Source organism: Bos indicus x Bos taurus, chromosome 5 (genome assembly GCF_003369695.1).
Source record: "Bos indicus x Bos taurus breed Angus x Brahman F1 hybrid chromosome 5, Bos_hybrid_MaternalHap_v2.0, whole genome shotgun sequence".
In the NCBI taxonomy this organism is placed as follows: domain Eukaryota; kingdom Metazoa; phylum Chordata; class Mammalia; order Artiodactyla; family Bovidae; genus Bos; species Bos indicus x Bos taurus.
In genome coordinates, this window is record NC_040080.1 from 5,886,016 (window position 1) to 5,902,651 (window position 16,636).

General features: G+C 56.2%; 1 protein-coding gene across 3 annotated transcripts in view; it reads right to left on the reverse strand.

Annotated features, from left to right (window-relative positions):
- MPPED1 (metallophosphoesterase domain containing 1) overlaps positions 1-16,636 on the reverse strand; it is an 82,920-nt gene that overhangs the window by 59,681 nt on the left and 6,603 nt on the right. For all 3 annotated transcript variants that reach the window (XM_027540569.1, XM_027540567.1, XM_027540568.1), the window contains exon 2: positions 8,364-8,650. In XM_027540569.1, coding sequence (XP_027396370.1) covers positions 8,364-8,587 — 224 coding nt within the window. In that variant the 5' untranslated portion in view covers positions 8,588-8,650. The remainder of the gene's footprint in view (positions 1-8,363; positions 8,651-16,636) is intronic.

The following is a 16,636-nucleotide window of genomic DNA, read 5'->3' on the forward strand; positions in this document are numbered from 1 at the left end:
AATGCCTGGCCTTGGTTTGCTCACCTGTATAATGGAGCTCCGTCCCTCACTAGGCAACGACACAGAACATTTAAAAGCTGTGGCTGTGTAACTGTAAGCTCTCGGTCCCCGGGAGGCCCTGGAAGCCCTCTTGTCTTGCACGTGAGGATACTGAGCCGGTGGCCCGGGTGTCCCAGGGAACAAATGCGGACCGTGGGAAACAACCCCAGCTCCCTGCTCCCAGTTCGCGCACTCCCCGAGAACCCCGGCTCTTGCCTCCTCAGCTGACTGGTTCTGCCAGGCTCAAAACGCTGAAAAACAGCACAATGACATTTCAACGAGCTGCTCTCTCCAAATGAGTATGCCGCTCGAGGAGCTGTGTTTAAATCTAATTATGCGGCAAACCAAAAGCAGTACCATATCAGTTACATAAATACTTTTAAAGACATCTTTCTAATTATCCTTTTTTTTTCAGACAATATACTTCGAAGAAATTTAATTAACACCTTACGAGAGACGTGGGTTCAGCATGCTAATGTGCAGAGAGCACGAGGAAGCTCCATCCGCCCGGCGGCAGCCGCAGCCCCATGCCAGCATCACCCCGTCACCCGGCCTCCGGGGAAGAGACTTCCAGGGCCCTTTGCTGGGGGTGGTTAAGTCAAGCGAGGACCCCCAGCGGGTCAGAGTTAGATCCGATCGCGGAAAAGGAAGCATTTCTGAGTCTGATGATGTCCAACAGGAGGGTTCTCGGAGTCCTTTCTCTTCTCTCCATTCTTTCCTTCCGTCCTTCATTCATTCAACAAAACACACCCTGAACGCCTACTGGGTACCAGTTATGAGCTCAGAGCTGGAGAAGTGAATGAACCAGGCCAGGTCCCAGACTGATGGTGGAGACGAGACTTGGCCAGCTAGTAACAATAAAGCCACAAGGTCGCATGGGGCAGCAGAGGGCCTGGGGGCCAGAGAAGGCCCTAGTCTGGCCTGGGGCCCCCTGAACTTGCCAGGAGGAGGTGATGCCTCAACCAGTGGAGAAGCGCAAATCTCCCTCCCAGGAATTCCTGCCACTCCTCTGTCCTCTGGGTCGCTCCCCGCCATCACCCACCATATGACAGACAAGTCTTGCAGGTAAGAGGCCTGGGAATCCACCTGTCTGCCCCTAACACAGCTGATATTGGAGCAAGGCAGCCAGTCACTCCTGGGCTATTGGCCTGGCCCAGTAATTAACATGAGTGAGTCAATCAAACTCATCCATTCATTCATTGGCCTCACATACACCGAGGTTGTAAAGATGCCACAAGGCGGCTGAGACCAAGTCCAAGAGACAAAGAAGGGGGACACAGGGAGTGAGACACCATCCCCAGAGCCACCTCGGGCCCCAGCAACCCCTCGTCCTGTGCGTCCCTCCGTACAGGAGCCCTGAGCCAGCTGACGCTCCTGCTGCCCACCAGCCAGGAGCACACAAATTCCACGGGCACCAGTCGTGCTGGGCCTGCTCCTGGAGCCCAGGCTCTTTAATTAACTCCGCTCTTGTTTCTCTTCGCCCTGAGGCTTCTGAGCTCCGTGAGGAGGCAAACCTAATAATCCCCAGAGGAAAAAACAAAAACAGACTTTTATTTCCCTGCACTGTCCTCCAGCTATTCGGATTGTAACAAATGCTCAACCTTGAAATAATAGCAACAGTAATGATATTGATGATCCCCGCGGGTGGAGAGCTCATTGTGTGCAAAGCACTGTACACGCATCTGCTCTCTTCACCCTCACAGGGGCCGTCTGAGCAGGGCACTCTGCATGTACCCATTTTATAGATGAGGAAACTGAGGATCAAAAAAAGGCTGGCTAGGGACTTCCCTGGCGGTCCCGTGGTTAAGACCACACCTTCCCATGCAGGGGGGTGTGGGTTTGATCCCTGGTCGGGGAGTTAAGATCCCATAGGCCTTGTGGCCAAGAAAGGAAAACATAAAACAGAAGCAATATTCTAACAAATTCAATAAAGCCTTTAAAAATGGTCCACATTAAAAAAAAGAATTTTTTTTTTTAAAAAGAAAAGGTTGACTTGCCCAGGATCTCAGCTACGGAAGCTGGTGGAGCTGGAATTTGAAGCCAGTTTTTGGTTCCAGAATTCACACCAAGCTGGACTATTTCCAGGCCTTACTTCATTGCATCCAGTCAATCTATAGACAAATGCTTCTTGAGTCCAGCCTACTAAATACCAAACACCTGCTGGACACCCATGGAGACCTTGTGCAGCTCCTAGAAACCCCACCTGTGTTTCGAAGGGAGGAAAAGAACAAGAATGAGGGTACTGAGGAGGAGACAGCACGCAAAGGGTGGGAGGGCTTGGCAACACCAGCTGAGCCCGAGATCCCGCTGTGCCTGAAGCTGGGCCCAAACCTGGATGTGAGCCAGGACACTCTCCTTTACCCATACGACAGTTTGCAGTCCAGCTAACCCTTGAGTTGCAGCAGCTCGGTGTAACAAGTAACTGAGGGCTGGAAAGGTTAGTTCCACACCCAGGACCGGGGCTCCTAAGTTATAGAGTAGAATTTGAACCTGGGTCTTCAGAACAGGAATTGGAGCACTTAACCTCATAAAACAGAGGAAAATGATTATTTCCCAGCCATGTTCTTCGGGGGACCAGAGAGAAAGGATGGAAATAAATGTTCCAGGTCTGGGAGGGGGCAAACTCGACTCCTGCAAAGCGTCTACCTGCCGAGATGGCCCCAAGCAAGTCTGTGGCTCTTTCCTTCTTTCTCTGAGACCTGAAAACTGTCACCGCGTCCCCCCAGCCTCCCCCGGGACCTTCCCACAGGAACCCTGGCAGCAGGGAAGATGCAGAATAGAGAACCCAGCCTCCAGCACCCAGATCCAGGATAGCGTCTGGGCTCAGTGGCCTCCTCACTGTGCCCAAGACCCTCCCAGCCTCCCATCCGGCTCTGTGCGGTGGGGACCACCCACTCTCTTGGAGATGCTGTGAGAACTGGAAACCTGATGCATGCCCCTTGCAGCCTGTGTCCTACATCCTGGCCCCCCTCTCGGTCTCTCCCCTGAGCCACTGACACCCTGGAAGTGCAACTACTGATGCCAAAAACTCACAGAGGCGTGGGAGGCAGAGGCCGTCCCACCCCATTATCTCGATTTCTGGGGAAACAGGGTACCCTGAAGGTCAGGGGGCTGGATGGCACAGGACCTGTCTTCAGTGAAGTTCCAAAACCGTGTCCAATCATGTGACTGGGCACCAGCCACGGTTTTTAGAATGAGAGATACCTCTAGTCTCCTTCTCTCCTAGCAGTGGGGAAACGGAGGCCCAGGGGAAGGCAAGGACTGGTTGGTGCTAAGCTGCACGATTGCCTAAGGCTCCTTCCCACCAAGCACTGGCTCTAAGGCAAGCCTGCACCCGGAGGCCCCATGCCTCCCTTCCTCCCCACATCCTGGCTTTGCTTTTGCCGGTCCTCCAAGCCCAGGGGTTATGCCGTCGCCACCAGGAAGCACTCCTTGATCCCCTCACTCTTCCTGGAGCGTGTGCCTTGCCTAATCCTCGCTCCCTTTTCTTTCCCTCCTCCTGTCCGCCATGCTAGGCTTGGGAGATAGCCCGTGTTGGCGGAGGGGAGGAACGCTTAGAAAGCTCTCCCACGAGTGCATGTATCAGCACAGGCTGAAGCAGTGCCGTGAATGGGAGGCTCTGCATGCCTAGATCTGGGGGAAGGAGGGCAGCCAGAGAGATTTGGCAAGGGATCGGGGAAGGCACTCTGAGGAGATGAGATCTGAAGGATGAGTCCGTGTTAGCAGGACATAGACTAGGGGAGGCAGCCTGTGCAAAGCCTGGAGGCAGGAGGGAGAAAGTAAGGTCCCAGAAAACAGAACTCCACCCGGAGCCCTTGGGGAGAGGTTCAGGGTGGCACTTGAGAACAGACAGAGCCCAGGTGAGGGCCGCCTGCCTGCCGTTCCACCCCAACCCCCACCTCTCCTGGGCTCAAGGCTGATCCTCACTGTCTCCTAGAGACCTCGCAGCACCTGGACAGGCTAGGGGCCAGCGGGCCCCTTCTGAAGCCTCCATCTCACCTAGTGAGGGCATCAGCTCTCCAGCCTTACTCAGTGAGGAGGCCGGGAACCAAGGGACACTCCTGGCCTGGCACAGAGTGATGCCCCCCACCCTGCCACATTCATCAAGGACCCCCACACAGTCTGACGTGCTTGGAGGGTCTTTAAATGATTCCACTAGCATGAGACGGATGGATGGCACCACCGACTCGATGGGCAAGAATCTGGGTGAACCCCGGGAGTTGGGGATGGACAGGGAGGCCTGGCATGCTGCAGGCCATGGGGTCGCAAAGAGTCGGACACGACTGGATGACTGAACTAAACCGAACTGAGTATCCACCAATAGGACTCCTTTTAAAGACAAAGAGGGATTTCCCTGGTGGTCCAGTGGCCAAGACTCAATGCTCCCACCCAGGGAGCCTGGGTTCAGTCAGGGAACTAGACCCCACGTGCGCCAGTGAAGACCCAGCACAGTCAAACAAATAAATAAATATTATAAATAAAAAAGGCCAAAGAGGAGTTGCCACGCCTGGCTCCAGTCTCCTCTAAGGTGGATCCCCATGGTAATCTGTCCCTCCTGCATGGTTCTTGCCTTCTCACTCACTGAGCACCAGGCCAGTGGTCCACCTGCCCCGCTCAGGACACAGGGGCCGGTACCTAGAGGGGATCTCCCCAGGGGCAGCACTGCTCAGTCCCCAGGGTGAGGGGGTCTTTGGTCTCAGGGCTCCAAACCCAGAGCCCCAGATCCAGTCATTCATTCTTCAGGCAAAGGCAGCCTGGTTACCACCAGGATCTCTGGGGGCAACCGCATAAATCACAGGGCTCCATCGGAGGCCACGTTTGGGCTGTCATTGTTGTTATTAAATATAAATTGTGGATTTATTAAATAAGGCCCCTCGCTCCCTCACCCCGAGACAAAGCCCAGGGCGGCGATAAATCACGTGTTGGGAAGTGGCATCTCCCTCGGTGGAGACTCGCCATGGAAACCCACACGCTTCCTCTGCGCGCAGGGTGTGAGTCGGAAGAAGGGGGGTGGGAGACAGCGGCCACCCACCTAGTCCTGCAGGGGCCCGGCTTCACCTGGCTGTGTGCAAAGCTGCATTTCCAAGCCAGGGTGACCCAAGCAGACAATCAGAGAGCACTGGACCAGGAGTCCAGAGCCGGGGCTCGCTGTATGCTCTCCTCGGGAGCCCGGCCAAAATCCCTAACCACCCCCGAGCCCTACTGCCTGAGCCTCAGGAGGGGACCGCACAGACCAAGCCAGGAGGGATGGAACGGGGCAGACCAGTGTGAACCTGCTCTGCCCACAACAGCTAAGTGACCGCAAAAAGCCATTAAGCTTTTTCTCCAGGGCACTTAGCGCTACCAGAACCCTACGCTACTGCACTTTCTGACTTTCATGGCACAGCCCACGGGATCATCAGCTCAGTGCAGGTGAGGCTCCATCTGTGTTCACTGCTGAGTCCCGAGCACCTAGTCCAGCAGGCATGGACGCCTGCCGCCAGGCCCCTCTCTACGTGGATCCACATACTTGATGCTCAGCAATACAAGGAGCAGCATTATGTAGGCGGGGAAACAGAGGCACCAAGAGACACATCACAATCAAGCGGCAAAACCAGGACTCAAATCCAGGTGGTCTAGCCTGGAGCCCATGGCGGTGGTTTAGTCGCTAAGTCATGTCCAACCCTTGCGACCCCATGGACTGTAGCCCACCAGGCTCCTCTGTCCACAGGATGCTCCAGGCCAGAATACTGCATGCGTGGCCATTTCCTTCTCCAGGGGATCTTTCCAACCCAGGGATGAAACCTGGGTCTCCTGTATTGCAGGCAGACACTTCACCAAATGAGCCACCAAGGATGCCCCCGGAGCCCACATTCCTAACTAACCAGCGTGCTTGGCAACTTGCTCACAGACACCCCGGCTGGGTAAGTGAATGAAGAAATGAACCAATAAGCCAGAGTTGTTAGATGAGGGGACTGACCCCTCTCACCTGGCCACTCACCGCCCTTCCTCTGACACAGTCTGACCCGCAGGGGCCCGCGAGCTTCCTGCCTGGGTTGGAAGTTCCTGGACATTCCCACTACCTTTGGCTCAGACCCTGCGGCAACTTCCCAACTTGCTGCCCCTGATCCTGCTTCTCTGGGTCTCAACCTACAAGGCACTTTCTCCAGAGGGTCCTCCCTCAGCCCCTTGGCTCCCCCAACTCTCCTGACTTCTGTAGCCCTAGCTCTGTTCTGCGACTGGGGCTACCCAGGGGTCCCCTACATGACAGCTCTGTCTGTCTCTACTTGGCTTTATCTGCTGTGCCCAGGCACCCCTCTGAATGGGCGTGCACACAGGCACACACACACACACCCCCACCTGCTCCGCCTGAGGGCCTGGGGCTCCCACCCATTCCCAGCATCTGGGGACCTCAGGCACTGTACTTGCAGCCCAGGAGGCCCAATTCCATCAACAGAAGAGAAAACCCAGCCCTGGGAAGGCCTCCCCTGGCAGCAGCCACGCCAGGCCTCAAGGTCCCAGAGAGACCAAGGAACAGCGTGCTTGAGACTCAAGGCCTCCCGTCCTGCCCAAATCTGCCGTCTGGTTCCAAACTGGACATTGCAGGGAGTTTCCCAAAGAGAAATCTTGTTCTTGTCCTTCAACTGTTCAGTCGTGTTCAACTCTTTGCGACCCCACGGACTGCAGCCCGCCAGGCTTCCCTGTCCTTCATCTCCCGGAGTTTACTCAAACTCATCATGTCCGCTGAGCCGATGATGCCATCCAACCATCTCATCTTACTGACAATGCCAGCCCTGCAGCCCCCACGGAAATGAGCAGGCACTGCAGGGAAGAGGGAGGTCCCAGTGCTGGGGCCCACCCCCAGGCTGGGTGCCCCCTGCCCTCCAGAGCCCTTGCTCCCACGAATAATCGCTGCACCCACCCTTTACAACAGAAGACTCGTCCTGAGAGAAACACTCAGGAACACGAGGCAGTGACCCAGTCACACCACCTCTGGGCCTGGGAGTGGAACTCCCCCGGGCTCCTTCTCGACTCGGGTCACGTCCCAGATCCTCCTGTCTCCCTAAACGGGCAGCGGCCAGCACTTCACGTGACCGTTGCCCCCCAGAGCTAGTGCCCACGGCCCAAGAGGAAGCCGGGCCCTGTGTCCTCGGGGGGGGAATCTGACCAGCCTGCTGGTCTGGGGACCTGCCCTGGGCCCCACAGCCCAGGAACGTCCCGCCACAGCTCTCATCTCCTATATTGTCACTGTGGACTCGTGGGGCTCTCCACTCACCAGGGGCTTGTCAGAGACCCAGACAGACCCAGCACAGGGGCACCCCGAAGAGGCTGAGAGGAGTTTCAACAGTGGAGCGGACAACGCCTAAACTCTCAGAGGAAAGCACGTGAGTACTCCTGTCCACACACATCACCAGGAAAGGATGCTAAGCATGCAGAACACCCTGGATTGGAGGCAGATGTCAGCTCCGGTGCCTGCCAGCTGTGTGGGGCTCGCGGGGGGTCACCTGTCTGGCCGGACTGATGGACGGGCCAGCGGAGACAAAGGAGGGGGAGATGGAGTGGCACAGGGAGCCGCCCAGGGCCGGGCCAGGAATTTATCCCCCTCTACCCCGTGCCATCGGCTCCTCTCCCAACCGCTGGAAAAGACCCAGGGAGCAGAAAGGTTCTCCTCGTGCGCGGGTCCTGAGTCTGCGTTCTCACTGCGGCCCTACTGCTGGGGCGCCTCTGATATTTTCCATCAGCCCCAAAGGGCAGGTGGCAGAATTCCCCAGTTCTCTGGGGGAAGCCAAGGGGGTCTGGGCAGAAGGAAATGAGAACAGTCAGTCCACGACCAGGGTCTTGCCCTGTCCTGGTCCTGCAGCAAGTCTCGTCTTGCCCCCTCTCTGTGCCTCAGTCTCCCCATCTGTGCAATGAGGAACAGGAATTAGACCAGGGGGTCAGTAACCCAAACACCAAGGGGGCAGCAGCTGGAACTCAGTGCCCCCCGCCCCCCAGACGCTACCACGAGGCCAAATGGGCCTGGGGTTGCCACGACTTTGGGTTTCGTAGAGCAAAGCCAGAAGTCTGGATTTTTACGTGCCATCACGTTGTTTTTCAATGTTTGTAAAACGTCCTCCTGGCCAAAGGAAACAAGACTCTGGGCCAGAGTCAGCCCACAAGGCCAGCACACTGCAGCTTCTCCCCCGTCCCTCCCATCCCGAGCCTCACCATCCACCGCCGTCAACGTGCAGGAGACGGTGGGGTACCCCGAGTCCAGGAGCCCACCCCCAGGCAGCCCTCCCGCTCTCGCCCCCTCCCCCACCCGGGGGGGTGGGGTGTGGATTCCATCAGGGGTGCCCACTTACATCTGCACGTGCGGCGGCTGGAAGCGGCCCTGGTTGATATTGTAGAAGGTGAAGGCCTGGGTGGGGTTGGAGCTGTACTCGTCCACCTCGATGATGAGCCGGCTGTGCTGGTGCCTCCGGGCGGCCATCACGTGGGACTGCGAGAAGGCCATGCCCAGGCCGCAGGGCAGGAGGGCCAGGGCCTCTGCCTTCAGGACGCCGGGGTCCCACCTAGCGCGCCACATGGACCTCCGCGGGCCCCGCGGGCATCTCCCGCCGCCCGGCCCCGAGCCAGACCTGGGAACAGACTGAGGAGACGGAGCAGAACCAGGAGACAGTTAATCTGTTTGGGATTTGCCTTATTTAATGTCAGATGAAGATTTAGAAAGAGGGAGAGGGCGGGGAAGAGGGAAAAAAAAAACCCACAGTCGTACAGCTCAAAAACTCATTACAAATCTTTCCAACTCAGCAGTTTGATGAATATACTTTGGTAAAAAGAAAAGGGAAGGGAGGGAGGGGACCGAAAAAAAAAAATAAAACAAAAACCACAACACCATGGACAGATGCATGCATGGTCCAACATGTTTAAATACTTAAGACTTTTTTTCTGCCTTCAAGAAACCACCACCGCCCCCCTCCCACCCCCGGAGCCCATAGGGTGACCGTGAGATGCGGAAGACAATGGCTGGTATTCTGGAAACAGGTAAGGTAAGTTTTACTTTTCAGGATTGGGGAATAAGAAGGAATCACCTCCAACCCCACGCCCTCCGCACAGACCTCCCCCCACCCAAGCATACACACTCTCCCACACAGACCCACATGCGCACCCACACAAGCCCAAGCAGGTGAAGACGGAGCGGGCGCAAATTCCTTCATCAACAACCATTTCGCCTAAAGATCTTTTAGCAGCGCCTGGAGAAGGGATTTTCCCAGAAAGCTTGCCGTATACCAACTCAACTCAGGGGGTGGCCGTTGCGGTGTGGGGTAGGGAAGGGGAAGACCTACTTTAAAAGAAAAAAATAACAAAAAACCTTCTCAAAAGCTTTGTAAGGATCTCAGGAATTTCGCTGTGCCCAGTCAAACCTTGAAACCACTCATAATCACAGCTCACAAATGCTATATATATTTTTTTCATTTCGTTCATTGGAAAGTGCAGTTTGTATTTGTAGTTACTGGATGAAACTGTCCCTTTTCGATTCCAGCTCAGCTATGTGGAATCCTGGATAAGATTCCATCCTACTCTGATACACAGACTTGCCACGACAGCCGCAGCTTCTTAACTAAGATCATCTTTTTTTTTTTTCTTGTTTTTTTCCATAATTTTTTTTTTAACTATGTAAATAGGAAACGCTTCAAAGATTTGTTTTGTTTCAGGTTTTGGTCATTAAGACCCTCTGACGATTGCATCTGTGCCACATTTAACCAAGGAGAAAATAACATCATTTAAACTATTCTTGGACAGTCAGATCCCAGTCACATTAAACGAAGAAAAATCCTCTTTGCAAGCGGAAGAATAGACACAGTCAGAAAATAAACTAGATTAGGAAAACGACAAAAATTAAAGACTGGAGAACATTTTAATTAGGTGCAAAGCAGAAGTGGATTATTAATTTTTTTAACTCTCAACAAGCATGCCCATACACAGTGCAATAAATAGCAATATCCTTCTCTTCTCCCCTCACTCCCTTCCCCGCCTCCAAAATACATCCTGATTCAGAATACACATCCCTCTTATCCACTTGGGAAGATCAGGGAAAAAAAATCAGCCTCTTCTCTCCAGGAGACTACTCACTCCTGTTCCCTGTCCTGTTCATTGTTTCTAAGCGAATCAGCTCTCCTAACCACATGCTGTGTGGCCGGCCTCCTGGCTGGGTGAGTCCAGGCATCCAGGCCTCTGGCCTGTTACCATCCTGTTATCCCTGGGAGAGGCCTTGGGGCAGCAAACGCTGAGGTACAGGCTCCATCAGCCCAGGTCTGAATGTCCCCTCTTTGTGCTGAGCTGCTGTGTTGACCTTGAAGTGTTAAGTTGCTCAGTCAAGTCCAACTCTTTGCGACCCCATGGAATGTAGCCTGCCAGGCTCTTCTGTCCATAAAATTCTCCAGGCAAGAATACTGGAGTGGGTAGCCATTCCCTTCTCCAAGGGATCGAACCCTGGTCTCCTGCATTGCAGGCAGATTCTTTATCCTCTGAGCCACCAGGGTGTGATCTCAAGCCAACTTCCTAATCTAAGTCTCAGCTTCCTCTTCTGGAAAGTGGATTTGATAACAGTAACATCACCTCCCAGAGCAGCTATATGAGTTAAATGAACAGGAATTCTGAGCACAGGTACCAAGTTCCTAGCTAATATTCTCAGGTACTATTACAATCACAGGGGCTTCCCTGGTGGCTCAGTTGGTAAAAAAAATCTGCCTGCAATGCAGGAGATTGCCTGCAATGCAGGAGACCCGAGTTTGATCCCTGGGTCGGGAGGATCCCCTGGAGGAGGAAATGGCAACCCACTCCAGTATTCTTGCCTGGGAAATCCCATGGACAGAGGAGCTCAGTGGGCTACAGCCCACGGGGTTGCAAGAGTCGGACAGGACTCAGTGACTAAACCACAACATCACACTATTCGGCTCAGCTGGAGACCTATGTGCAGAAGGCCCGCTGTGGGCAGGTGCTGCCCAGGCACTGAGGTACCTGTGGTCCAAGGGCATTCGATGTGAAGGCCAAGCAAGGCCAAGCAAAGCAGACAGCGGAGCAGCCTTGAAGAACCTCAGTTTTCTCAAATGCAAGCTGACCACATCACGGCCCTGCTTGAAATCCTCTCCCTGGGTTTCCATGGCTCCAATGATGAGGACCCAAGACCCGAGGGCCCTAACTACACTCCAGCTACACAGGTCTGCGCCCAGCGGGCTCTAGTGCTCAGATGCCTCCAGCTAAGGAGTGCTGTGTTCAAAGCACACAATTCAAATCTTCTCAGGGGGCCTTCTCTAAGATCACCACCTACCTATAACATAGATACTCTGATTTCTCCCATTTTGCAGATGAGAATGGTGAGTCACAGAGAAGTGAAGTCTCCTGCCAAGCCCGGCACGGAGAGAGAGAAGGTGATGCTGACATCTGGACGCAGGCAGCTTGGACCGCCTTTGTCCTCCTCCCCAGCTGGCTAACCTCACCCTTCACCCCTCCACAAGGCCAGTATTTCCCCAGAGAAGCCTTGATCAGGGGTCTTTGTCCCAGGGTCCCATGAAGGGCCTGCATGTGCTCGGGGGGCTGAGCCTGGGTCTCACTCGATTGCTCATCACCCGGTACCTCTGACACAGCCCCCACAGCTCTGCGACCCTGAGCAAGAGTCTTCACCTGCCAGAGGCTCTGTTTCCTTGTCCACGAAATGGAAGAGAGAAAGAGTAGCCAGCATCAGACAGTCGTGAGGATTAAATGAGGTGACATGTGTAAACAGCTTATCACAGAGCCCAGTGCCTAGTAAACGCTCAAAAACATTGTGAGTGTTGGTTTTATCATCACCATCCTCATCACCCCAGGGCTCATCACAGATGCTTCATAAATATTGAATTGGTGAATGTGCGGATGGAGGGATGGAGGGAAGGATGGAGAAATGGAGGGAAGGGTGAAGAGATGCAAGGATGAAGGCAGAGATGAAGGGAGGGGTGCAGGGACCAGGCCCTCACCCGTCCCCCTGCCCCCAGGGAGCGGGTGGGTGCCTGCATGCCCTGCGGCCAGCCGCAGTGGGGGAGGACACTCAGCACCAGGGGACTCAGCCAGGAAAGGCAGGCGGCACAGCGTCCCGGGAGGCACTCCGCAGTGAAACGCTGCATTTCACATAAAGGGGGTTTGCAATGGGCCCTGCTCAGAGAAATCAGGGAAACTGGGAATGCAGAGCTTTCTTTTAATACCCATTTAATATTTATGGAGCCGCAGCAGCATCAGCCACCGTGCGGAGAACACAGCCGATCCACGGGGCGGGAGCGCGATTCCCCAGCAAATGGCTGTGAGCTTGGGAAGCATTCACACCTGGTCCACAGAACAGCAACGCGTGCAGGCAACACACGCAGAGGATGCTGGGACAGAGACCACCCGGGCTTCCGTCCTGGATCTCTGGCCAGCGGAGTGACCTTGAGCAAGTCGCACACCCAGCCCGGGCCACAGGGGCCTCCTCCGTGCCAGGGAGCAGGAAGGAAGTGGGACTACAAAGAAGAGGGTGGAATAGACTGGTTACTGCCTTTGCACGCGTGCATGCTCCGTCGCTTCAACTGTGTCTAACTCTTTGTGACCCCGTGGACGGGATTCTCCAGGCAAGAATACTGGGGTGGGTTGCCATGCCCTCCTCCAGGGGATCTTCCGAACTCAGGGATGGAACCCACATCTCCTGTGTCTCCTGCATCCCAGCAGAGTTCTTTACTGCTGAGCCATCAGTGAGGTCGCTCAGTCGTGTCCAACACTTTTCAATCCCATGGACTATAGCCCACCAGGCTCCTCTGTCCATGGGATTCTCCAGGCAAGGGTACTGGAGTGGGTTGCCATTTCCTTCTCCAGGAGATCTTCCCAACCCAGGGATTGAACCCAGATCTCCCACGTTGTAGGCAGACACTTTACCGTCTGAGCTACCAGGAAAGTCATTGAGCCATTGGGGAAGCCCAATTAATGCATTTCCTTACTCAACAAATGTTTGCCTTGGCCCTACACACTGTCACCAGTCCAGATGCCACGAAGAGCAGTAAAAGAATGAACAGGTCACTGCCCTCAAGGGGGTGGGGGCAATAAAGCAAACACATAAGTCAATAGAAGAGATACCTACAGACAATAACAGGTACCGGGCAGGAGACAGGACAGGGTGATGGAGTAAGGGGTACGGGGGGAGAAGAGGGCTGTGACTTTAAACTTTTGATCAAGCAAGGACTGACTGAAGAGGTGACATCGTTTCTAAAGTGAGTGCTGAGAGGGAGCCAGCCACGCCCAGAAACCTGGGAAAGAGAATTCAGGCAGCGGGAACGCAGGTGCAAAGGCCCTGAGGCAGAGGCAGCATTAATGAACTGTCTCATTGCATTATTATTTGGCCCTGGTGCACTTCTGCAACAGAGAAGGGCCCAGACTCTGACGTCAGTACTGCTGAGCCGTGGGACCCTGGGCAATCCCTTAACCTCTCTGTGCTTCCGCTTCCTCACTGGCCCTGTCTGGAGGTAACAGAGGGGATGGTGGGGAAACTGTGCTGGCTGCCCCACAAAGGCCTGGTCAGTCCAGACTGGGAAAGCTGAAAAGCTCTTGAAATGTCTGGGTTGAAAAATTCTTGCTGAAAAATCCCTCCATTTTTTTTAGGGATTGCTTTTCAAAAGTCTTATTCTCTCACAAGGCAGTTTCTCTTTCTGTTTTCCCTCAGAGGCATTTATTTTTTGGCGTTCTAAGTCAAGTCAGGCCAGGAGAAGTCCGGGCGCCGGCCAAGCTACCAGGTGGTGAGGAGGCATTAGGGACCGACGGCACCGGAAGCTTACGGCCAGGAAAGAGGCCGAGCCAGGCGCCCCCTCCCGCGGCTGCCCCACAACCTGCCTGCCCTCCGTGGTGTGTCAGCAAGCCCACACACCACACCAGCCTCCAGAAACAAGGGCCCAGGAGGCACCCTGGCCATGCCATTCCCTCCCACACACTAGATCTCATCAGGAGCATCCTGCTGCCCTGAGGGGAAATCCGGCCCTCAGATCACCCAGGGCCCCACTCAGGCCCTCAGATCAGCCAGGACCCCACACCAGCCCCTCAGACCAGCCCACGATCCCACACCGGCCCCTCAGACCAGCCCAGGAGCCCACTAAGCCCCTCAGACCAGCCCAGGAACCCACGCCAGCCCCTCAGACCAGCTCAGGAGCCCACTCAGCCCCTCAGACCAGCCCAGGACCCCACGCTGGCCCCTCAGACCAGCCCAGGACCCCACGCCAGCCCCTCAGACCAGCCCAGGACCCCACGCTGGCCCCTCAGACCAGCCCAGGAGCCCACTCAGCCCCTAAGACCAGCCCAGGACCCCATACTGGCCCCTCAAACCAGCCTAGGAGCCCACTCAGCCCCTCAGACCAGCCCAGGAGCCTACTCAGCCTCTCAGACCAGCCCAGGACCCCACGCTGGCCCCTCAAACCAGCCCAGGAGCCCACTCAGCCCCTAAGACCAGCCCAGGACCCCATACTGGCCCCTCAAACCAGCCTAGGAGCCCACTCAGCCCCTCAGACCAGCCCAGGACCCCACACCGGCCCCTCACACCAGCTCAGGAGCCCACTCAGCCCCTCAGACCAGCCCAGGACCCCACGCCAGCCCCTCACACCAGCCCAGGAGCCCATTCAGGCCCTCAAACCAGCCCACAAGCCCACGCCGGCCCCTCAGACCAGCCTAGGAGCCCACTCAGCCCCTCAGACCAGCCTAGGACCCCACGCTGGCCCCTCAGACCAGCCCAGGAGCCCATTCAGCCCCTCAAACCAGCCCAGGACCCCACGCTGGCCCCTCGGACCAGCCCAGGAGCCCACTCAGGCCTTCAAACCAGCCCAGGTGCCCACTCAGCCCCTCAGACCAGCCCAGGACCCCACACCGGCCCCTCACACCAGCTCAGGAGCCCACTCAGCCCCTCAGACCAGCCCAGGACCCCATGCCAGCCCCTCACACCAGCCCAGGAGCCCACTCAACCCCTCAGACCAGCCCAGGACCCCACGCTGGCCCCTCAGATCAGCCCAGGAGCCCATGCCGGCCCCTCGGACCAGCCCAGGAGCCCACTCAGCCCCTCAGACCAGCCCAGGACCCCATGCCGGCCCCTCAGACCAGCCCAGGAGCCCACACTGGCCCTCAGATAAGCCAGGACCCCACGCCGACCCCAGCCTCACCACTCGGGCCACAGTCTCTGCTCCGGGTTTGCACACGGGGAGTCCCCACCTCGGAGCCTTCGATCCTGCTCTTCCTCTGCCTGGAAGGCTCCAAGCACGCCCCGCCCCCCACCCCAGGTGCCACACCTATCTCCTGGCTTGGGGAGATGTCGCCTGCCCCGGCCCCCAGCCTTCCCAGGCTTTCTCTCACCAAAGCTCCCAGATGAACGTTCTGAGTCTGAGGTCAGAAGCCAAAGCATAAAACAATACATGAGCAAATGAACCAGTGAGAGAAACCGCAGCCCTCGGGCCTCAGGTCCAGACTCCAGAGCACCTCTCACCTCCTCAGATCCCAGGTTTTTCACCTGCAAACACACGGATGCCAGAACCTCCCTCCCAGAGCCACTGGCAGGAGTCCAGGGCACGGCGCCTGCAGAACCACCTGGCAGAGAGCTGGCACACAGCAGGTGCCCCTCAAGCACCTCTTCCCCTCGGGTCAGAAAGTTCCAGCGAAGCCCAGGAGCTCTGCGCGGAGTTTCCCAGCATCAAGCAGAGATTTTCAGATACTCAGGGGGCTCCCAGCCCCCACCCGCCCACCCTGTGACCAGGCGTTCCAGAGGTCAGTCCTTCCCAGGGTGATGCAATTGGACACACCCAGTACCACCTGCCCCGTGACGAGTTTTCTAGGCCGACTTCACCACTCCCGTGCCCTGGGCACCACAGGACTCCAGCCAACTCTGAAACACATGCTGCCCCAACTCAGAGGGAAGATCCTGTTCTGGGACCCAAATGACTCAGATGGGAAACTGACCCTTGAAGGGCTTGGGACCCAGCAGGAGGAGCTGGACAGATCAACGGGGCAACTCAGACCCTAGAGGGGAGGGGGGGAGGGGGCCCCGAGAAGGCCCCTACCTACACGTACCAGCATGTGCCCAAGACCCCAAAAAAGAGCATCTTAACAGCAGGTGGATTTTCTGCAAAGGAGAGACCTGAGTGATCCCAGCAGCCCAAATCTGCCCAACGGGCCCGAGAGGGAATCTACGAGCCACTGTGCTGCCAGGGTCGCCGATCGGCAGCCCCAAGATAGCTTCCTTTTTCCACTAGGCTTGAGCAGCACGTCCACAGGCTCCTCAGAGCCAGGACGGGCCCGGGACAGTCTCAGCTCACATCTGCTGTCCCGTCAGTCATTATGACCAGCATTCTCTCCGGCTCTCAAAAGTGTCCCCATTTCAACAGCTGAAAATGTCACGAAGGGTAAAGGTCACCATAATCAAAGCCAACCTGAGGCTGTTAAGGTGACCAACGTCTGTCTCTCTCCAGCATTAGCATGTTCGGAGTGGCTCAGAGGTAAAGAACCGGCCCGCCAATGCAGGAGACACGGGTTCGATCCTTGGTCCAGGAGGATCCCCTGGAGGAGGAAATAAATGACAACTCATTCCAGTATCCTTGCCTGGGAAATC